The sequence below is a fragment of the Seriola dumerili genome, unplaced genomic scaffold, assembly GCF_002260705.1.
Source record: "Seriola dumerili isolate Sdu_G_001 unplaced genomic scaffold, Sdu_1.0 BDQW01001299.1, whole genome shotgun sequence".
NCBI lineage: Eukaryota > Metazoa > Chordata > Actinopteri > Carangiformes > Carangidae > Seriola > Seriola dumerili.
In genome coordinates, this window is record NW_019175554.1 from 437,438 (window position 1) to 461,276 (window position 23,839).

Below are 23,839 nucleotides of genomic sequence, written 5' to 3' on the forward strand. Positions count from 1 at the left end.
TACAACAACCATTGCTCCAGAGTATTTCTCATCTCCCATTAATGGTACTTTTCAAAGGCTTATTTTATGTTGGTTCACTCACAGCTGGGTGTGAGTTAAACCTTGGCTTGATCAAAAGATGGAGCTCTAATCTGAAGAATATCAATGCATCACCTGCAGTTTTTCTTCCACCCAAAAACAACACCTGATGTGTCTCTCTCTGTGCTGTGGCACTGTGTGATTAATTTTCTGCATCTGAACGGAATATGGAATGTTGACATTACCGTTATTACGACTACCAGCAGTGGTGCCATCTATTTTTAAAGTGAAAGTGGTGTCTTTTTTGCCTTTAGCTAAACAGGGTTATGTTAGAGTGACATCTCTATCATATTTATAATAAAATGACTAACTGTTAGTTAGTCTACACTGCGATAAATGTTGTCTGGGACATGCATCTTTAGCCTCAGTCTTTTAGCATACGCATTTAGCAAAGAAAGGAGAGCTTGATGGGCATAACTAAATAACTAAGGGGGTCAGTGATCAGTTAACAGAAAATAATAGCCAACAAATTTGATAATTGAATAATGGTTTAGGTCATTTATCAGGAAAAATACTAGACATTTTTGGTTCTAAGTTGTCAAACGTGAGGATAACCTGCTCTCTGCTGTTTTTCTTTTCTTAATTACTGTAATTTGGAGGTCTTTCGGTTTTGGTCATTCTCACATGGCCTAAGCAAATATAAACATAATCACGTGATTAATAATTGGAAAGATTGTTACAACCACCATGCCAGTAAGATTTATTTTGGTCTTTTGGGCTGAAGTTGCCAGTAGCTTTTACTTCTCGAGTGCAGAGAGATGGATACATTGAAACACTTGTGTATGCATTCAGTGTATTTTGCATTTGGGGCTGAGGGTGGTAATAACTTTTGTTTTTCAGTTTTAGTCTCAGTTTTAACTTTTTCTTCATAAGTGTGTGAGGACTGTCATCCTAAGGGCAAATCACTAGAATACACTCCTGTCCACATTATATAATCTTATGTCATTTGATCATTATAAGTCCTGTATGTGATGATCATATCATATGGTGGAACGCTTTAGACTGTTTTCAGTTGACTCTTTGTATTTTTTAGAATACATTTGTGGAACTGCCTGAATTTCCCTCAGGCAGTTCTTTACTATTGATATATTGGCACATGAGGCATCATATCTGAATGTGATCCCATTCATGTACTGTATCTCTTGTGACTGACTGGAGTAGTGATCTTTAGTTATTTAATTCTTGGTTATCCTTGATGTCAAGAATATATAGTCCACTTTTACACAAGGGTCCCAAAGTCAATGACAGAAGCAGCAGCAGCTTGTCAGGCTAGTGCCTGAGAACATGTCTTATTCCATTCAATATGTTAATATTTTTTTTCTTCATTTAGACATCATGCTGCTCATCTTCAAAATTGCAGATATAGCATTCATAAGATGAGATCCAGTCTCAGTATTGTTTTACGAAGAAGGAAGGTAGTGCCCCTGATTAATCACTGTTTATAAGTCTCAAAGTATTAGGTAATGATTTGGTGTCTGTTGAACTCTGTTGTAAGATAATGAGCAGATCAAACAGACATTTTCCCTTTAACTTGCAATAGCAACCCGGCTCCCAGCCTCGCATTTTGTCTGCTGTTGTATCATTATAACTCCTTTTCCTTATTGTGGCATGTCCTTGGTTATTGTGTGATCAGTGCATTCAGCACAGTCACTTCAAACAATTTACCTGCAATTACTCAGCAACTGCTAACAGGTTGCTGTGTATTCCCCATTGTTCAGTATCATGCTTATATTAAGGTGCAAGTGGTGGTTAAATGGGTGTTTTATTAGTGGTGAAGAAACTAAAACCCTTAACCTGTGCAACATTAGCCTGCACCTCATGTGGGTCATATTATAGTTACAGTTGCCTTTTTTATTTATCATCAGCAAAAGTTTACGTCCTGAAAAAAGTGTGTCCTTATCAATACGTGAACAATCAATCATGTGCATATAAAATGTATTGATATGCTGTTCATCTGTTGTGTGAACTTCAGGCTTTGATTTGTCTCACTAATACATCATGATGATCAGTATCCCCGACCTGAAGGCTCTGATATCTGTTATACAATGATTTTGATTGGTTGCACAGGCATAGCTGTAGAAGTTGTTGAGATATGCCACATTTCCTTTCTATCTTCTTCCTGGCCCTGCTTTTCCTGTAGATAGTTTAGTTGCTCTTACACCTCACTCGGTCCAGATCACTGCTCTTGTACAAATGCTCGCACACAACAGATTGAAAACATGAAATAGAATCAAACAAAATGATCTATGTTTTTGCAACTCTTTCTTGTTCTCACTGTCTCCCTTGAATGTTCTTATCCCGCTCAGGCCCCAATACTTTAAGATCATTGAGGACTGTGTCTCTCAGATTGTGCTGCATCGTAGTGGCACTGATCCAGACTTCAGTTACCGCAAGCGCCTAGATGTGGACTTCAGCCACCTCTTGGGCAAGTCACGTCCTTCTGTCAGTTTATTGAGATTACAGATATTTCAATGAACCATAAATGATTTTCATTCTTCCTTTTGTTTTCAGAGGTGTGTGTGGATAAAGCTCGAATTGATGAGTATGAACAAAGAGCTTCAGAACTGGCACAGAAGGCAAGTATTGACCAAAGAAAAAGCAAACAACTTAGATTTTCATCCCACTACACATCCACCTGGCAAAAACAAAACCCATTAAGGCATGCTGGCATGCAATCTAATTTGTTCTATAAAATAACATCTGTTTAGATAATAAAACATTAACATTATAGAGCAAACATTACACTGACAGTTGTTGGGGGCTTAAATTATTGAAGTGATATAGCAATAATATAGAAAATGACATGGATTTAAAATGTTCTCTGATTCTTTTCCAGAAACAGAAAAATAAGTATTTTAAAAGTGAGCATTACAAAATATTACATCTGGTTATAAAATAATAATCAGAGAAATTACCTTAAAACGCTCAAATCCCAAGAAAATGAAACATATTGAATGAATGTTTTTGTAAGGCATTTGTGGGTAAAGCATTTTTATTGTCAATAACAATTGCACATATGCCTGGGATTTTTCAGTATGAGAACAGTGATATAGTAAAACTTGTTTTTCTGGTATCTTTGTAGATAAATGATACATATGTGCTAAAGCTTGAGCTATTATATTTAGGTCTATTATTTCAATTTTCATAGCACATTCCAAAAAAGAAATAGGAGTTTGCAAACGTATTGTATTAAAATAAGCTTTAGTGCAATTTTTCATCTTTGTCATTGTAACACACACAAACACACACATGCTTGTCGAAATGTCGAGGTCAAATGGATTGGCTGCTGTGATTAATTGAAGTGGGGGCAGCAACAGCAGTTTGTAGATCCTGATTACAAGCATGGTCTCACTGATTGGCATGTGTACAAGGTTTGTATTAATGGATGAGTGTTTGACAGAAGGTTGAAATTCAATCAGTAAATGAAGATAATTAAGGTACAATGAATGAAATTATTTAAAATAATTATACCATTAGACTTGAATAATTCAATTAAAGAATGTTTATTTTAATTTCTAGGAACAGTGTCAGTGTTTGTGTGTTTCCCTTTACAGTTTGATGAGGAGTTTGTAAGCAGACAGGATGCACAAGTACAGCAGGTTAAGTGTGAAGAAAAAATAGCTGAACTCCAAGCAGAGCTGCAGGCCTTCAGGTCCCAGGTACGTGACTTGTATGTCTTTGTTTTCAATTTAATTGCTTGTAAATTGTATTAATTCTTTAGGGGATAGGAGATGTGATAAAATACTAAGTTTGATTACTCAACAACTCCCTCTAAATCTACTATAAAAGTGCAATTCAACTTTCTTTTCTTACTTTCCATGATGAGATGTTATTTTGGGGTGTAGGATGTGGCTGGGGTTGGGAGTGGGGGTTTTATCCACTGGAGCTTGCAGTTTGGTTTGACATGGAGGCTGCTCTACTGGCTAGCTGACACTAAGTCTAATGAGAACACTCACCAGTCCTCCATGTTGGCCATTTCTAATTCTCTGATCTCTATCCCATAAGAGGAAATTGTTCTAAAAGCAATTTATTCTGACAACCCCCTTCAGTCTCACTACTGGGCCTCTCTTCAACCCCCCCATACTCTAGAGAGTTGCTCCCACGCCCTGGCACAGCAAGATAACTACACACTCAGAGAGGGGAACAGAACTTCCTTTTTATTTTCCTGATAATTTTTCAATTTGAGAGAGCAAACACAGAATGAATACTCAAATAGTACCTTGGTTCAAATGATGGTGGTACATTTAACCAATGCGAGTACATACACACACTTTGTGCTGCTGTCTTTGCCTGTCTGAGTCTGTGTCAGTCTAACTCTCGCCAACACACACGCACACACACTTGTTAATTCAGCAAAGATGTTCTTTCCCTCTAGAGGCAGTGGCAGAGTAAGGGCCCAGGGCTGACCTTTAGTGTGCGTCTTTAATCTAAAACTGGTACATGGATCAATAAGCCATTTGCTCTGTATGATACAATTTACGGAGCTTTGTAGGCCCGGTTATAACATTTGATTTTTAGCTTTGGAAAAAACAAATCATTGTGGGTATGGTCTGGACAGAATCTGGACTTTTTATGAGCATTTGGCCTCTGCTGGATGGTTGAGAGAACACGCCTCCGTTATCCGTAGCCCAGTGGTATTAGACAGGAAAGCATACTGTGCCATACACTTGGCAGATGCTGTAGTTCGTCTTCCATTTTTTTCCTCCCCAGATTCAATCATTTTTCTTTTTTTTCCCTTGTAATATGAATTCACAGTTTATGTTATTTATCCGGGGAAAGGGTTTCATCAGCATTGCTCCACAGTGTAAAAATGCTACTACCTGAAACAAACTGAATATTCTATAATTAAGTAATATTCACTAGAATCCAACAAAAAAAAATGCTGATGAACCAAACAAAAAGCACTAACCAAGTCTATAATATTTGTTGAAACTAGAATAAAATGACAGCCAATGTAGAACAGTACCTGACCTGATGAACAAGAAGTTAAAAAAAAAAAAAAACTATTTAAACCAGTTTAGCTTCATAAACACTGTCACAAGGCAATTTAGGGTAAAGCTTTTTTGAACTATATTAATTGTTGTTTAATTTAAAAATCCAATTAAAATTAGAAATTTGGCTCATGTTACTGCCTAAAGAGACTTGACGGAGTTTATACTGCAGTGACAAGAATATTAGATCTTGGCTGTGTTAGACAATCCTGCATACTAACACGAACTCCAGCTAGAAATTAAGTAAAAGTTAAATGTCATGTCTATGGCATGGAATACAGTAAATTTGTCTTTTGCTAAACAGATGATATTTTTTAGTATGAAAAACTGGGATTTGGTGGCGATAGTAATAATTAAAAAAAAAAAGAAAGAAAGAAAGTCAGCCTTGTCTTTTAGTGCCACGTTTCAGGGCAACTCAGTGTTGTTAATTCATTCTGGGCGTTTAATTGGCAATGTTACTGTTACAAGACAATTTGTTTAATCTTAGGCTACCATTTGCAGTTTTGATGCACCAATTGGTTAGAGTCCAGAGAGCAAACCTCAACTGTCACACTTTGCATAAAATGAACATTTGTCCCTACGTATACTTCTTCTTCTCCCTGCTCTCCAGTTTGGAGCTGTACCTGCGAGTCTGTCCTCTGCCCATGTTCGACAGACGCCACCCCCAGCTCCAGCTGGGTTGCCGGCTCCCCCTCCTCCACCACCACCACCTCCCTTACCTGGCTGCCCTGCCCCGCCTCCTCCACCTGGAGTGCCTCCTCCATTTGGTGCCCCTCCACCACCACCTCTAGGGTTTGGGGGTGCTCTAGGCTCCCCCACCCACCATGTGCTGCCTTATGGCCTCAGGCCTAAGAAAGAGTTCAAGCTTGAGACCTCCATGAAGCGCCTCAACTGGTCCAAGGTAAGACACTGTAAGGTGTTTCTAATATTTAACCACCTCCATTTTCCTACATGAGGGTGACAATAAATCTAATATCCCGCTAACTAATGTGCCAAAAAAATTACAATGGACTTGACTGTCAAAGTGAACAAAAATTTTATTCTAAAAGTTTCACAAATTGTGTGTATCGTCTAATTGATAGCCAATAGAATTACAGATCTCTAGAGAGGTGTTAGAGAGGTGGTGTGTTATCTTTAACAAAAAGTTTGGAACAAGAAGAATATTTAGAGAAGACATTTAAAGTGGCCTTTTTCTCTGCTCTCAACTTTGTTCTTGATGTTCATTGGCAGCGCCTGAACATTACAGATGTTTTTCCAAGAATTAAACAACAACTTCCTACCTCCATGCCAAGCCAGTAATAACTGAAAATAACAGATGATCAGATGCTATTGTCAGAGCAGCCTCAGTGGTCCCTCTGCAGATGTTGTTCTCCGCAGAGGATTATTAGTTCACACACCAAGTGATATCAGTTTGTGGTATGATTAATAATTTAATAACAGATGTACATTGGTACAGGTGTTCAGCAAACTAAAACATATGCTTGAACATGAACCTTTTAGTAGGACATGAGGAGGACCTGTCTTATGGCACAGCTGTATGAGACCCGCACATATGGTTATGTTCAGGACAAAGCTGTTCTGAAACTTCTTCAGTAGTAAGATTTCAGACTTACAACAACTGCAAGAGTGGCTCAGCTAGTTTTAGAGAGTAGTTGATAAACATTCTAATAATTAGCTCAGTGATTAAAACATTTTTTTACAGACAGAAAGACCCCCAAACAACCTAGCAGTAGCAAAGTCTTGACATGATATTGTTATAACTACTGTGTTAGCAAGCAGTTACATATTTAACGGATATAGGGCCACTTGAACATACTGTACTGTGTGTTAATGTGTAAAATTAATTACAAATTAAGCAAGGCAAATTAATCTTCATTCGTTATCTGTTCTTCTGCCTTCCTTTTGAATTTTTTTCTACATTTTGTGGTTGACCATTTTGACTGAATATGTCTTGTTGTAGTTACTGTGCAACAAGTTAACAAGAATATAATTCCAAGTGTTCACTTTAATTGGCACATTAACATTTGTGACATATTGTATATTTACTTTAGGAACTGACAGGACTATCTTGCAGCAAGTCCATGATTTAGTCTTTTGTAGCTTTTTTTTTTTGGTAGCATTTTCTATATATATATATATATATATATATGTGTGTGTGTGTGTGTGTATATACATACATTTCCCTCTGTAGCTTGTGTGATTGGTAAAATACACAACCTTGTGTAAACTAAATGTGCTGAATTGTGAATGTGGGTTTTCAGATCCGTCCCCAGGAAATGTCAGAGAGCTGCTTCTGGGTGTTGGCTGATGAGGACCGATATGCAAAGCCAGACTTACTGAGCAGAGTCGCTCTCACTTTTGGTTCACAAAGAACAGGTCAGGCTCTCACTACATTTTTATATCCTTACTTATTTAACATCCATCTTACTGACTGCTGCAGTTGTATGGTGAGACAGCTTTGTTGTCATTAACTGGCAGGTGTTTTCACACAACCAAGCATTTGTACTTAATATATTATTTAACTTGTGACTTACATAATCAATTTTTCTTTGTTTTATTGAACTTTAGTTTTACAGAGAACTTCCTTCAGGACTTGTCCAATCACATATATTCCTGTATAGATTATTCTGCACACACAGTATATTTCTACTCTGCACCAACTCTTGCCACTTCGCTTTACTTTCTCTCCTGTCTAATTCTCGCAGCTTTCTGGCTCATGAGGGACTTTGGCTGAACATTTCAATGTGGTCAATGTCGGTGTTATTTTATTTTTTTTTTACTGGTATTTTAAACTACATGCTAGAAAGAACAACTCATGATCAATCCTTTAAAAATGTAGTCAGTCAATCATGAGAAATATGGACATAATTTTTTTCTACCGTATGAATTGAGTCGAAATACAGGTATATGGAGAAATGATGAAAAGTAATGTTGGAATAATGTTCAACTCTATCTCACTGTCTCGTATCTCATGCCTTTCCCCTTTTTCGCAGTTTTAGTACAGTCTCTAACAGATAACTTAGTAGTCAGCAGTCCTTGCTGAATCTGAGTCCCCAAGGTTGTCATGCTATTATAGATTTTGGTGGGCTATTTGCACTATTCCTGGTGGTAATGCTGCATGATGAGACACCATACGGTTCCATCCTCACGCATTAGTATGGTTGGTAAGAGCTAGAATATTAATTTGTACAAGTTGTTGGAATGATTAAAGGTACAGCAGGAGGCAGCAAGAGATGTTATCAGTCTGGTCCTCTCCTGTGCTTGGTCTATTAGTCCCTTCTCTGATGATTTATTCACATCTTGTTTTTTCTTTCTTGCCTTGTCACTGACTCAGCTAGCTTACACCAATTTGAATTATTCATCCAGGTGTTATCTACCTGTCACAACTCTATGCTCTCATCCTCTCAAACCACACAGAAGCCCCCCCTACACACCAATGCACCCTTGTTCTCTACTGTCAAGGTGTTGAATAATGGAGGCAGATCTAAATGGCAAACAGGTAGACAGACAGTCAAGCAGGTGTTCTCTGGAGAGGGGCAAAGGAAGGATGTCCACCAACACACAATTGTATTCTGTTCGGGTAACGACCCAGAGCTTCCACACGTTCGCACACTGCATCTTATTTTACAGTAATCATGAAACACACTTCTCATCATATGAGGAGGCATGCAAAAGCGCTCCTGCTCTGCAGTATGCTGTCTGCCGGGTTGTTACTGCTCATATGTAATGCATTTTAGATTTGGCGAGAAACGCATGAAAGATTTGACTAAAATCAAGCCTTTCACATTGTTTGAATCCATTCTCTCAGTTGTTTTCCTCGCTGTTTCTTCCCATCCCAGTGGAGGTTGTAGGAACAGCATGACTGGTGGGTTGAGCTGTTAGACCTAGTTGCGACTACTGCTGTGTGTCAGTGAATGTACGTGTATGCGTATGTGCATGTGGGTTTGTCTTCTTATTAACACAGCCATGTAGCATCATGTTTCATCTCACTTAAGAGCAGCAGCATCTGGATCGGCATTAAACATTAAAAAGGACACAGTATGAAACAGTATTCACTCAGTTTTTCTCATTAAATATTAATTTTTATCCCTTCAAACTTCCTCATTGTTTTGTGATGTGTGTGCAGTAGTTTCTCAGTGAGTCCCTGACATCCTGTACACAAACTGCTGAGTAGGGATGGGGACTGGGAACAGTTTGTTTTGAGAACATCACTGTTTTGGCAGACCGCATGTTAATAATGTAAAAAAAAATATAGTGATTATTTTTTATTATTATTCACAGCATTAAGAGGAACTACACATTCAACCAGAATTTATATTACTGTATTTGTGAGAATGAAACACATATTTATTTTGACTAAGGAGACATTATATTCACAGTGGAAATATCTGTTATAGCTCCTTTGTTTATCTGTTCAGAGTGGTTTTTGGCAGGGGGTCAATGCCACTTGAAAACATCTCCTCAATGAGCAAATTGCGATAAATGGGTGATTTTACTTTTTAGCGAGCAGGTCAGAGCAAACAAAATTGAATAAGACCATACAGAATAATACGAGTTGATTTCTGTGCTCTTCTCTCAAGTCTCTGCTCATTAGCTGTAAACCTCTGTTACACATGTCCTGTCCTAAACAACATAAATGAATAGAAGCTTTCAATTAGGAATGAAACAGTGAGAAGACAACGTTCTGTAATGTTTATAAGGATTATGGTTTCAGTCTAATTGACCAATTGCAGAGTAGCATTAAGCACAGGTGATATGTTGGATGGTGTGTTGTTTGAGGCAGTAAGAAGAAGCAATCTAGAAAAGACTTCATAAATTCTGTTCACTTGTTTATGTTGATTTATCATGATGTGAAGCATTTCAGTTTTTGCCTTCCAATATTCACAGTATTCACACATTACCTCCACACAGGGTATCTTTTTTTTTGAAAAACTATTTTGCAAGGTACTTATTAGAGGCCGACCGATATGTAATGTAACGAAAGCAGGATATTTTACAGTTTGACAATAAATATAAAATATATCCGCTGATACCGATATATCTGTGATAGGCCAATATTGGCCGATAAAATCATCCGGCCAATAAATCGGTCGGGCTCCAGTACTTATTTACCTCATAAAACTTTCAAAAACTTTCGGGTTATAACTCAAGATCAGTTCCTTTTATTGACTCGGCCAAAATGACCCATCAGACAAAAAAAGTTTCTCTTCTTTATATTTGTCTTTAACTTTCCTATCTGTCCTCCTGTTTTTGGTTGTTTTTGACTTGAAAGTAATCGTGTTCCAAGTCCTCACAACGTATGTATCATCTTAATGCATACAGAGCAGTTGTATTTAAAATTTCCTAGTTCATCTTATATTAGATGTTTTTTTTCCTACTTAACACAACCCATAGCAGCGCCAGTGTATTCAGCACTTGAGAGTTAATGAGTCTTTGTATTTTTTCTTCAGGCTACGGAACTGTGGACTGATTTCTGTTAAGCAGCCAGGGTCAACTAAGACCTGTTCGCACCTGGCATTAATATGCGTATTGGGTGATCAATCCACAAGTGGACAACCACCACCAAGACGCATTGTGATTGGATCACTCAAACCACTTACCGTACCACATATCTTTTTTAGGGTTAGCGCTAATGCATCCTGATGTGTCCCAACAAGGATGTTACAGGAAAATATGTCATCAGTGCAGGATGTGGTGGTTGTTTTGATGACTGTGCGCCAACCCTTGAAAAAATGGAGAGGACCACTGATGTACGTGGTTGGAGTTCAAGTGAAACCAGATGCCAAATCTCTAGAGGACTGCCATCATCTACTGCCATGACTAAATCTGAATTTTGGTCAGCTGGACACTTTTGAGATGCATGATTGACACAGGTGTAAACAGCGAAGTGTGTCAGCTGTCCACTTATGTTTGGATCACCCAAGACGCATTTTAATACCAGGTGTAAACAGGGTCTCAACGTTCTCCAAAGCCATTTGCTCTTAACAAGAACAATCCTTCACAGGTTGTATACTTATCCCCTATTTCTCTTTGCAGCCCCACATATCGGCTCCTTTATGACCAAATGCGATAACTTCCGAGGTTGATTACACCTCAAATTATTCTAGTCACTGTATATTCTGTGTTTGGACTCATTAGTGATGTGCGTAGCTTCTTACGCCTCAACCTTACAGATAAATATCAAACGCCTCTACATCCTTTCAAGGAAACAGCCTAATTAGTCTAGAGGAGAATGTCAACTATGCTGAAATCTTGATGCCTCCAATAACTGTGTGCATTAGCCATGGCAGTGTTTTCATTACTTGCCAGATAGTAGACAAATAGATTGAATGTCATACAGTAAGTTGTTGATTTTAAAACATAGGGTTAGGGTTATGGTTGAATAATTAATATAATAAAAACAAACAAACAATGAAAACATGTTACATAATACACATAGTGTAAAACAGGAAACAAATATGACTTGGATGGTACAAACATGTTTTAAACGTAACCATGCTCTGTAAACATACTTGGCAAAATAGTCATTTAATGTGAAGTCTTAAAAAGAATATTACCGCAGATGCCTGCACATTTAGCATCTGGTTTGATGTTAACCATTAAAATTCCAATAATATTTCTCCAGGTTACTATGAAAGAATATTTTTATGCAGCTCACATTTTAGTTAGATTTCAATAAAAACTAATTAGACTCAGTTAGATGGATTGTTTTAGTGGCGAATGCTGTAGTTGCACTGTTGGATTTATTTTTTTGTGAACCTCTGCAAATGTTCAACTCTGTTTCCAAACTACCTGTAGAGTTGCCACTTAACTTAGAGACTGCACAGGTCACTAGGCTAAGACTGATGGGAGCACCCATAATTTTAGTTTATTGGGCAATTTAGTACACTTTGAAATATATCAATACACAATTATGCAGTGTCTAGTAGTGCTAGATATTACTGTATCTAGAGAAAAATTCAGGCTTACAGAGACTTTTCAAAACCGTTGCGAAGTCAAGATGTCACTTAATCAAGTGCCTTTTGCTCCCATACACGTCAAGCACTGATATACAAAGCTGCTTTAGTACATTTGCTGTAAGAAGAAACACTGCAGGAATGATGAATTTCTGAAGACTGATAGTAACCTGCCACAGTAAATCAATGGTGGTGGTCAGATAAGATTGAATGTTGCTGCAGGAAAATGTTGATTTCCCATTTCCTCACTCATTAGAAAGAAAGACTCTCTTCCTATGTTGTTAATTATGACACCCATCCTGTGTTTATACAGGTTGTCTCGGCTCTTCTCATTAACACCTGCATGCATATACACACAAACACATTTAACTTGGGGTCAGACAGACAGACAGACTTTAATCATTTATTCCAGAAAAACACAATCATTTGTTACTACTTCTTGCCAAATTTAGTTTCTATTCTTTGTAACCAATAATTATCTCAAGCTCATAGAGCTGTAGAGAATGATTTTGGATGCTAAGGCAGAAATCTGAATTCATGATAGAGATATATCATGATATTATTATATTGTATGATTATTCATACAATATTCAGTGCAATGAAGCTTTTCCTCCATACAAGATTTAGTGTGAATTTGCTTTGAGGTTCCCCTGAGCTGGAACCTGAACCCGACAGGCATTCAGTTTTTTAAGTTTGAACCCGACACAGTTACAGAAACTGAAGCGCTGAGTTTGTGTGTCACTCACAGCTTGTTTACCCTGATTACACATGTGTGGGCACCTTGTAAATGACCATCAAAAGGCTATAATGAGTAAACCCAAACATTATGTATACGTTTTTTTTTTTTTTTTTTTTTTTTCCTCCTTCGGCTCCTGCCAGGTTTCGTCGGACTTTGGTTGGACATCCACTCTCCTGGATGCTAAGACAGGGAAGCCAACTCTATCCCTGGTGTTCTTTTGTATCACTTTCGACTTCTCCTTCCCTGCCTGCTCTCTCTTAACACAGCTGCTGCTCTGCAAGAGTGAATGCATGGAAGGGGACAGGGGCTTGCTTTGTGTAAGATAAAACTGCTGTAGACAAGTGTCTGTCTCCACTTGTATTCACAAAATAGTAAAACTTCCCATCAACTTTTCAAAAGCATGGGAAATGGGAGGTTTGGAGTGAGTCTGTGTATTGTGGAGGGAATGTCAGAAACTCAGCCAGCCAACCTTTTGAGATGAGCCGTTTCAGGCAAACTGGAAGGAATAGTTTTGGAAATTACTTTTTTTCTCAAGAGGTAGTCAGAGAATTTAAATTCCTGAGGGAAAGAAAGTAGGATTAATAGAGCCACTAGTACCACTGTTGATGGTGCCGCCGCTGCTTTTGCTCCTTGAATATAGGGGTCTTTGGACCATTCGGGCAATTTTAAGGCACTTACCAAGGCAGCGGATGTAGAGCTTAAAATGTAAGATTTGCCTCAATGCTGCTCATGTCCAGTTTCTTGATAAACATTAATACCTATGTTTATTATAATATCCCCCGGTCTAGCCATTAAATAACTTCCCTTTCTATACCCTAGCACCTCCCAACACATGTGCACACATACATATTTCGTACTTCTTTTGACCTCATTCCACAGTCTTTAATATTTCCCTCCCTCTTTCTCTCTACTCTACTGTGTGTGAGGGCCTGGTCAGTTCAGGCCATTGCAACTCCAGGCACGCAGTCCCATTTCCTCCTACTGGCTTCCTGAGATGTTATCATCTTCCTATAGTATACAACTGAAAGGTTATATTAGTTTATTTCATACAGATTAAATCTCATATCATCTCTGTGGCAATTTTTCCATAAACATAGATAATGTGACTTGTAAACTTTTACATAAATAGCTGTTTAGTGCAAAATGACTACAACAGAATACATTGAATAGAATTGCTCCTGTCTGTCTCACATTCACATGCAAATGCAGTATCTTTTGACATGCAGTAGGTATGAAACACTGGGGAAAAACCTAGAGGTATACAAACTTTTACAGCAGTGTAACTGACTCTTAATTCTCTGATTCACACAAAGGGCTCACTGTAGCTTAGAGGTTAAGACACCAGCCGTGAACAGCAGCGTGCCTGGTTTGAGTCAGACTGGTGTGATCTCACGTTGCATCTCTCTTTCCCTCATTTCATGTCATCTCTCTCCTGTCAAAAATAAAAGCATGTAGATGCCCCAAAACATACTTAAGAGAAATATATGAATAAGTAACCCTATTTACACCGTACATGTGGCATACTGTATAAGTTTATACTTTTATACACAGATTGTAAGATGCTGTTTCACAAGCTGCTGCATTGACAGTTTGTGGACCATGATATTTTCTTTCCTAATAATTTATTTCAGTGCTATCAGATATCAATTGTGTTAGGACAAAGAAATATCATAAATAAGGAAAGGGTTTTTCTTCCAAAATGTTGTAAGTATTATATCCAATGATATATTCACCATTATGGAAACACTGAAGTATTCTGTGTTGACAGCTTTCATTTAAGTAACACACACACTTTGAGTCGGCAGCTGTGTTCATATTTTTATTTAGAATAGCTTTCATAATAGCATTTTTTTTTTTCAAGTTTCAAGTTATTTTTAAGTTTCAGATAGCAAATGTTTACAATGTAGATGTGTTAAAAAAAAGCAAAAAAACAAACAACAAAAAAAAACTTTTTTTGGTCTATGCTAAATGTTCCCTGTCTACCTACAATACTCACTGCTCACACATCTTTTTCCTTTGCTGTGAAAAAGTTGTGTCAAAGTTGTGCCTTGTTCTTTGATCACTGATTATATAGTTTGAGAAAAGAGGAGGTGCTGTATGACAGAAGTCATTCACATACACTTTGAGGTTGAATATGAATAGTGAGGGGTGAAAGAAAGTTAATCATTAGATCCACGAGTGAGGGTTATCTCATTGTGATTATTAATCACAGATTATATGTTAAGCATAGCTAATGATGCTAGACTGTCTCCCTCTGAACTCTGAGCTTTAATCTGTTCCCTTGGCATCTGAGGGCTTTAATTGCAGTCTTTGTGGTTAGTGTCTTATATGATGAGGGTGGAGCCCATAAGGGTAGAGAGGAGTCCTTCTTCTCAGAGCTTCATCAAGGAACTTCAAAAGAGAGAGAAGCGAAAGTGATATAAGCTGTAGCACTATTGTAATTCATTGTAGCAATTTGTCTTCTGACCCATGTAGTAAGTAGCAGTGAAGTGACTGTAAAAAATCTGCATTTTTATGGAGATGTCTTAAGTTTCATGACTGCAGACATCCCAAATGGGAGTTGTGTTCTGTTTTATGGAAGCATTTCTGTTGAAAAACACATGAGGACCTGGGCAGTGAAATGTACTTTTGAAGAAAATATTCACACACGCATCAAAGAATTTGAAGTCACTGAGAAAATTGTGTTTTGTGTTTCAAGTTTATGTAATGTTTTTTTTTTTTTTCTCTCTCTCACAAGATCAATTCAAAATGTCTTCAGATTCTTCATTTAAATCTTTCAAATCCTCCTCTACACATGACAAGTGAAATCCACATGTTTTTGCTGCAGAATGTGCATCAAAACGCATTCACATGTATTAAAAATGTGACAGACGAAGATTTGTACCTTGGGAAGTTAGTATGTTAATGCATGCAATGAGAGAACCAAGGCTCTGACCTGTAATGTCTGATGAGATTATGAGACATACGTCATTGACTTTTAATGCCTCTGGTGACTCAAATCACTCATCGCTGCTAGAACATTAAGCCTCTCCATGAATTGACAGAATCTTGATGTTGTGTAATTCTCTGTGATTACGAGAAATTGGAACCCTGCTCTGTTTCTACGTTTGACAAGTCCATTATTGTGAAGAAATATAGACTGAAACTAAACTGTCCAAGTTCATAACAATGATACTGATACTTTCTTTCTGTGAATGCATACAAAATCCCTGTTGGTGGACTGTAACAACACTTTATATTCGGTGCCATGCTTCCTGTTGTCTCTCTGCTGACAATAAAATGTCTGAAATAATGCTAACTTCAAACATCACTAACCAGCTTTTCTTCTCTCTCCTGTTTTCTCTGTCTCTCTTTCTCTCCCTGTCTCCGCTTGTTTTTTATTTATTCTCTTCTTGCAACTTCTGCTTCGCTGCATGATCTGCCTTCATGTTTGTGCTGGAACAGAAACCAAAGGTTAGTAGTTCTTTTTTTTTTTTTTTTTTTTTGCTTTCACCCATTTGTTGCCTCTCCTCTCAATTTACAGTACCAGTTTTAGCTGTGTCCACTCAGTTCAGAGATTATAATGTCAGATTTTGTGAGATGTTAATCTTCAAATGAGTCGGGAATAACTAGTAGAGCTAGTAAGGAAGTGTGACCTGTTTTGATATTTTATCTGAAATAATTTCCATAGGCGAGCTGACTGAAAAGTACATTTTAGACAACAAACAGAAAATACTCAACATTAACAGACAGTGGTTGCAATTCAATTATTTGTGTTAATTCCTCTCAGCCTATGCATATGAAAATGTACCCTCAGCCTGACCTGGCTGAAATATTACACTGGAGTATATAGTTCTTGACCACTAAGCGCATTGATTCAATTCCCCTCTCTCTGCATGTTTTGTGGTGCGGTGTGATAACCTCTACTGCTTGCACTGTTTCAGTCTAGCAGGGCCTTTCATCCTGTTAGCTATAAACTTGAGGAGGAATATTAGAGGTCCGTATGAGACTGTGTTGCATTTCACACAGTAGTTCAAAGCTGACGTGCCTTCCTTCCTTTAACGATGAGTGTGTGTGGTCTGTGTTCAGATTTGTGAATTTTAGACTAGATAGGTGATTGTGTTGGTGGCCTTGCTGTAAGCTATCAGAAATACCATTAGTTGATTTGCTTACCTACTGTTTTCTTTAATCAGATCATATTTATACTTATTGGCTGATACGTTTTCCAAAGATTATTCCAGGGCCTCACAGCAAAGGCCATAGGGATAGTTATTAATTGATAAAGGTAACATAAATTAGGTTTAATTTCTGTGGGGTTTTGATACACAGACACAGACAAAGCTTTACAAGTGGTAACATGTTGGGTTAAACATTTCTGTTTCTTGAAGCTCATTTGCTCAAACTTAGTTTATGGCTGTAGGACCCCTGTTACTGTCACTGCTTTAGGCCATGCATCATGTATTGCCGTTGCAACTGCGGAGTTATTGTGTTACCACTTTGTTTACATTTACATTTGCATGTAGTTGATATGCCCTTACCGACCTGGTGGTGTGGACAGTGAGAGTTAGTTGATATTTTGTATAACTTCATATGATTCATTAATGTATTGATTATTCTAGACTTCAACTGTATTATTTAGACTTTCCATCAGTCTAAACTGACACTTTTTGGATTTTTGGATTTTTTCACCTTTTGGAATGGCTGTAGAGTCACAGTAATACAGTGTAATTAACTATAATAGCATAAGTATAATTGTTTCTCCATACAGTTTTAATCACTAACATTTGAAAACGCAAAGGGAGGAAAACAGACACTGCTTCTTTTCACTCAGCCTCTCCTCTTAGTGGAACAGATATGAGAAAAAAGTGAGAAACAAACAAGCAAATGTAGTGAGTGGACACCCAGAGGAATGCTGACAGCTCTCAGAACTTTGCGCAGTTTCTGTGATTTCACAGATAGTCTCCAGAGAAGCTCTTTGAGATCATCAGTGTCAATAGATGGAGATAAAACATGTATAGCAGGGCTTTCCTGTGGGTGTAAGCACAAAGAGAGGGTGAGAATCACAGAATGTTTTAGAGACACTGGCAGGTGGGAATTGAGGGATGAGTGGAACCTCTCCCTTTTTCCTACTGTACTACTCATGTCTCATCTGGTGTTTTGTATTTATTTAGTTCTACCAACGGTGAGTTTAACATTAAGGGACAGTGGGACACCAGTTGAAACAAACAAGGAGAGTGTAGCCTCTCTCACCTTCTGCCTCTCTTTGTTTGGTTTTTGTTCTGGATCATAAAAAGAAATAATAATGCAGCTCTCTGTGAAACGGGATGGAGCTGATTTATGGGGCTGTTTGTGGTACATGATAAGCTATAGACTTTGACTACACATACAATTAGTAACATATACTTCACAATGCAATCCTGTTCATGGGGATATTACGGGGTGTTAGTGGAGAGTTTTGGTTAAAGTGAGAGAAATTTGTGAGATACTTGTGACTGGACATGGATATAAAAGTTTTAGGGCTTTAATACCTGGTGACAGCACCACATATTTACATGTGTAGTGGCTCATATTGGCTACCATACTCCATCTTCATTGACTCCTGTTTCCTATACCACTTCATGGACTTTAGATGAATGGATGGATGGATAGTCAGACAGATGAGATGTTTGCTGCAGGTGTAGTTGCCATACATTTGTATATACTTTCTATATAAACAAGAGAACCTCAGTTCATTCTTTTTTTTTTTCATCATACATTTATCTTCAGCACAGTACTTCCTCCTCCTTTTCCTTGTCCAGTGTTAATCATTTAAGAAGAACACTAGCTCTTTCCCCTAAAGTGTGAAATGGTTTAAGTCAAGCCATATAATATAATTATATGTTACTATACTAAACCTAAAATCACAATTTCAAATTTGCCTTAAATGGCTTTATAATCTGTACATCATACAACGTCTTTCCTTACAACCTCAGTTTGGATAAAGAGAAGTCTATAAACAATTTTTGAAAACATTAATCCATTAAATCTTGATACAGTACAAAAATTTGCTCCTTAAGGTTTTTACTGGCGTAAGAATACATTTTTTATTTTTATTGTACCACTAAAAGATTTTTTTCCATATGTGGAGATGAATGTGTTATATGTCATACTTACATGTTACTGTATGGATATATTTTGTCATACCCGCATTCATGGTCTAAGCAGAGGTATCTTAATTGACACCCGGAATAAACCAGCTATTTCTTTCCACCTCACTCTGTTCATCAAGAGAGGGCAGAGAGACAGATTCATCGCCATAGTGCCTGGAAAATGAGCAACAACATGAAGAGAGCTGCCCTTTCCTCAGACTTCTTTTCGGCTAATAAATAACATCCAATTAGACGAAACCCTCGAAGATCTCAAAATCAGTTTGCCATTTCTCCCCAGGATACAGGCATCTGCTAATAACCTACCTCTACTCCAAAGTTATAACACTTCAACAATGTAAAAGAATACAAGTGTTAAAAATGGAGGAATAATTAAAAAAAAAGTATGTTAATAGCTTCTTTAGCAACTTGTTTATAACTTGTCTTTTCTTTTTTTTTGTGATTTACTGATGGGAGTTTTCACTTTATTTATGGAAAAATCTTAATGATTAGGTTGTGAGCACATTTATCAGGAGTGTGTCTGAAGTCAGACATGAACTCTCATCCCGTATTTGTGTATAAATAAATGAAATGGTCAGGTCAGTTCCTTGTGACTGGTTGGCTGACTGAGTGCTGGTCGTATCGGTTTCAAAATGATTAAGCACGAACAAGCAGTGTTGGCAACGTAGCACCTTTGTTTCTAGATTAACTGAGTTTTGAGACACCTTTATGGACTTTTTTCTAAAAAAAAACACCTAGTGCCCTTGCTACTTTCCGTAGAAGAGAGTGGCCAGTATTTCCTCAAGAGCGCGAGGTTGGGATTTCCCTCCGCAGTCACACCTCTCTGTGCTGACTGCACAGCAGCTTATGTGAATGAGCTTCTAACTCTCTCGCTGAGTGATCATTTTACAAGTAAATACAGCAGAAATCACAGCACAGTCTTTGTGTTTAATTTATATGTTTCGTGTGTTTTTCAGATGATGTCACGGTTATGACATCAATATTTTAGCAGCAGAGCAGCAGCTTGGAAATAGCTTGTAAGAGACTGCTGGTTAACATGTAGTCTTAATGAGCTGCGCGTCATGTAAATGTGAGCAGCTTTATTCGGAATTTGGCGGTATTAAGATGCTATATATATATATATATATATATATATGAGCACAAAGAGTAGGATAGACGCAAACACATAAAAAGCTGAAACCAGCTGACACTAGGGAGAGCGCAAATTGCCTACGATGTTGTCCAGCCTTATCCTAGGTTTTGACCTAATCTTGTTTAAACCGTGTCCACTGAGGATGTAAAGGTAACCATTAATGGGGATCCAAATTAACTGATAAATAATTAATAATGTGAAGAGGAGATTTTTATAGAAACAGACTACACTCAACAAAATAACTATGTATGCTTGTTCAGTTTGTGTATTAAAACAGTAGACTGGAGTGAGACACTATAAACAAGTATTGCGTTTATCATTTCCAGCTCTGTAATGTTCCTATAATGAATGTTAATAATCACTTAATACCTAATATTTATTATAACTACCTTGCTATTAGAGCCTGACCAAGACTGGATTTTGTAGGCTGATGCCAATACATTTTTTTTCATATTCAGAAATTTTTGATAAGGATACCCTAAATTTGATTATTACAGAACTGCAAGCAAGATACTGTGTGTACAGAAAGGAGCACAGTGGGTAACCTGCAGCAGTAATGGAATCTCTCTGCTACAGCTGTGCACTGCCTGGGTGAAAATGTAGTGCCGGGGAAGCAGTTACAAAGCAATCATGGCACATGGCATTTGTGTGGTGAGGGATATAGAAGCTGTGAAAAGTGGCCCTTACATTGTTTGCTTTAAATCTTTAGACCATTTGCTAAATAAATTAATATGCTGCGTGTAGTGATATTGCATTAGTTTGATCTATGCAAACATTATAATCCTAATTTCGCCTCAAGGTGATTAGTGGTAATCAGTGTTGGTGTTTTCCTCATTGCTCTCATGCGCATTTTTTATACTGTACAGGTTAATAACTTTAAATATACCTAAATGAGGTCTATTAATGGATTTTGATTATACATGGGTTTTGAATCAGTGCTGGCAATCACAGGCAACCATTATTCGGTGTGGTGTTTTATAGTTCAGCATGAAAGCTTCACAAACAAGAAGTTACATTTTAATGAATAAATTGTCAGAAGGGAGGGTATGGGTATTCCAAACTCGGATAAGATGCCTCACAAGTGTCACTGTGTCTTTTTAATGTTTCTTGCCATAGCATTAAGGCTTTGCTCTCAGTGGAGGTCAGGATCTCCAGATCAATGTAGCCTGTTAAAGAGAAAGTTGGGGAAAGACAAGCTCTCTTCCCACTGCTGGCATGCTGGAAGAGATAATTAGACAGCCCATTTCCATATGATTATAATGGCCTGGGAAAGAAGCATGTTTGTGTGGGTTTCGTCAGTTTGCACAAGCATATTTGGGGGACTACTTGATGGAAATGATGGTTGTGTGTGGGAGGGGTTAAGCTCGTATGGGTGGTTGAGTGGCTTAGGAGTGCACATGATTAAAGGAGGGCTCTTCTGTGGAGGTAAAGACCACGGTCAGAGCTGACAGCTTGCCGTGACTTGTCAAACTCAGACGGAGCTGACACATTAAACAGTGATGATCATTCAAAACCATGCTTCTAGTCTGTCAATCTTCACTACAATAACCCTCAGACTACCTCTAAATTGGAGCCACTTAACATATCCATATAGTGTTAGTTAATAAGTCTCTTGTATGCAAGGTGGGTGTATTTCTTTGAACAGCATTAGCTTTTGTGGTCTGCTGTGCAGAGAACTTGGTTGGCTTTCAAATTACAATGAGACAAAAGGAGCTGAGGAGGTTGGTGGACACCATCATAGAGGAATTATGAAGAGATCAAGGACTAGAGGAGGTGGGGATGAAGGGATAAAAAAAAGATAGAGAATAGTAGGTGGTATTTTTTAAAATTAAATGTCTGAAGGAGGCTAAAAAAGTCAAGTATCTCAAATTCATGGAACTTATAGTCAATGTTTTTTTTTTTAATATGTATTTTCATTTATACGTTCAGTTGTCTAGAGCTCAAGACTTAAAGTACTTAATTACCACACATATCAGCTGTATTAGGGTAAAAATAAAATGTATGTTAATGTATGTAATGCATGGGTTACCTTCAAAGGTGCGTGGAGTCCAGTTGCATTTACTGAGGGTAGGAGTTGTCACTAGAAATGTTTTCAAGAGCTTTAAATATAGTTTGTTTTGAACCACTTGGAGTATCTGAGCATAGCTGCAGGATGTCCATCTCATGCTGGCTAGTAGTTAGTATTTCTCTCCACTGGTACATACTATATCTGTCTACATCAAATGGACTTTCTTTCCCGTGTTCACACACACACACACACACACACACACACACACACACACACACACACACACACACACACAAAATCTCTTTATGCTTTTGCTGCTTTTCTATAATGACTGTTCATGTGGCTGTAGAAAATTTGTGCCATTATGGGAGATCTCATCAAATGCATAATCATTAAAGACTCTTTTCATTGTTGTTGAAAGGGAAGGTCTGATCACATAATACACACAGTGAGCAGATGGCTAAATTTTTTTCTTTCTTACAATGTGCAGCCTGCTATTTTCATATATATTTAGAAATCTGCCCATAATACAACCATATTCTGGATAGAAATGGCTGATGTATTACTGTTAATTGGCTCCTCTTGTGCAGTACTTTTACTTTAAGCAATCACCAACACTCGTATTACCTTTACCTGTGATGGTGTATGGAAATGCTTGAGAATGTCACATATCACATGCTTGCCACACACACGCATTCATTGTGGTCACTGGCTCTTTGCTTCCTTTTACATCTTTTTGTGTGTGGTTTACCTTCCTCTGTCTGCTTTCCTTTCTCCTCTTTTGTTTCTCCCTTTTTTTTTGTCTGCCTCAGTTTCTCAAGCATCAGCACCTCAATTTATTCCCAATTTGTATTTTTATGTTCTCATATCACCAAAGTAATGGGCTTGCTCGTTAAAAACATATTTGCTTTCGCGACTTTATTTTTCTGCTGTGATTTTTCATCCACACATGTACGTTTGTGTATGAAGGGAAGGGGAAGTGGTAGAGGGATGGGCGGAGAGATGTTTGCAAAGGCACAGGGAGAAAAAAAATGGAAAAATGGCAAATGACTTTAGAGATGAATGATTTAGGCCGTCATCAATCCATTGAATGACTTGGAAAATGTTAGGGTGGGCTTAACAACTGTTCAGATCGGACTGGTGCTGTCACATAGTGAAATGAAATGGAGATAATAACGCTTCATACCTGATATGACAGACGAGTCAGAAAATACTCATTTTAGCACAGATACACACACACATACACACCCACACACACCCATCAGACCATTGGTAGATCTTCAAGAGGCCTTTAGGGGGCACTACTCCACTGAGAATAGAGGTGTTGGTAAACTTCATCCCCACAGGCCAGTACACAATGATTAACAGAGGCTTCTCAATAATTATGAATCTTTTGATGTAGCGTATTTAATTCTAGTCCAGATTTGTGAATTTATTTTTAAATGTGTATATTTACCTTCGCTACAGAGAGAGAGAGAGAGAGCATATGAGTTTCTTTGTGAAGCGCAATTGACTTGTAGGCGCTGATGCTTCATGCCGGAGCGATTTTAGTGGTTTCGACTTAGACATGATTTTGGTATAGAAGGACTAGAGGAGGAGAGGAGAAGAGAGAAAAAGCCTAATGAAGTCTGTTAATTTGCTGCTATCAGAATGAAAGTCTCAGACTAATTATGGCCCTGGGTCATCTAGTCTGGATCACAGAGAGAGGTGGCCCCTGCATGGTTCACTTTGATTAGCTCACTCACTACACAGCTCCTCACTTTATTACTCTGATCTCTCTCTCTCTCTCTCTCTCTCTCTCTCTCTCTCT

At 37.8% G+C, this 23,839-nt stretch overlaps 1 protein-coding gene across 1 annotated transcript in view; it reads left to right on the forward strand.

Moving 5' to 3' along the window:
- Positions 1-23,839, forward strand: part of diaph3 (diaphanous related formin 3) — a 163,351-nt gene that overhangs the window by 37,642 nt on the left and 101,870 nt on the right. The window contains exons 13-17 of the mRNA XM_022767790.1: positions 2,385-2,503; positions 2,590-2,654; positions 3,633-3,737; positions 5,680-5,970; positions 7,331-7,445. Of these exons, the coding sequence (XP_022623511.1) occupies positions 2,385-2,503; positions 2,590-2,654; positions 3,633-3,737; positions 5,680-5,970; positions 7,331-7,445 (695 nt within the window). The remainder of the gene's footprint in view (positions 1-2,384; positions 2,504-2,589; positions 2,655-3,632; positions 3,738-5,679; positions 5,971-7,330; positions 7,446-23,839) is intronic.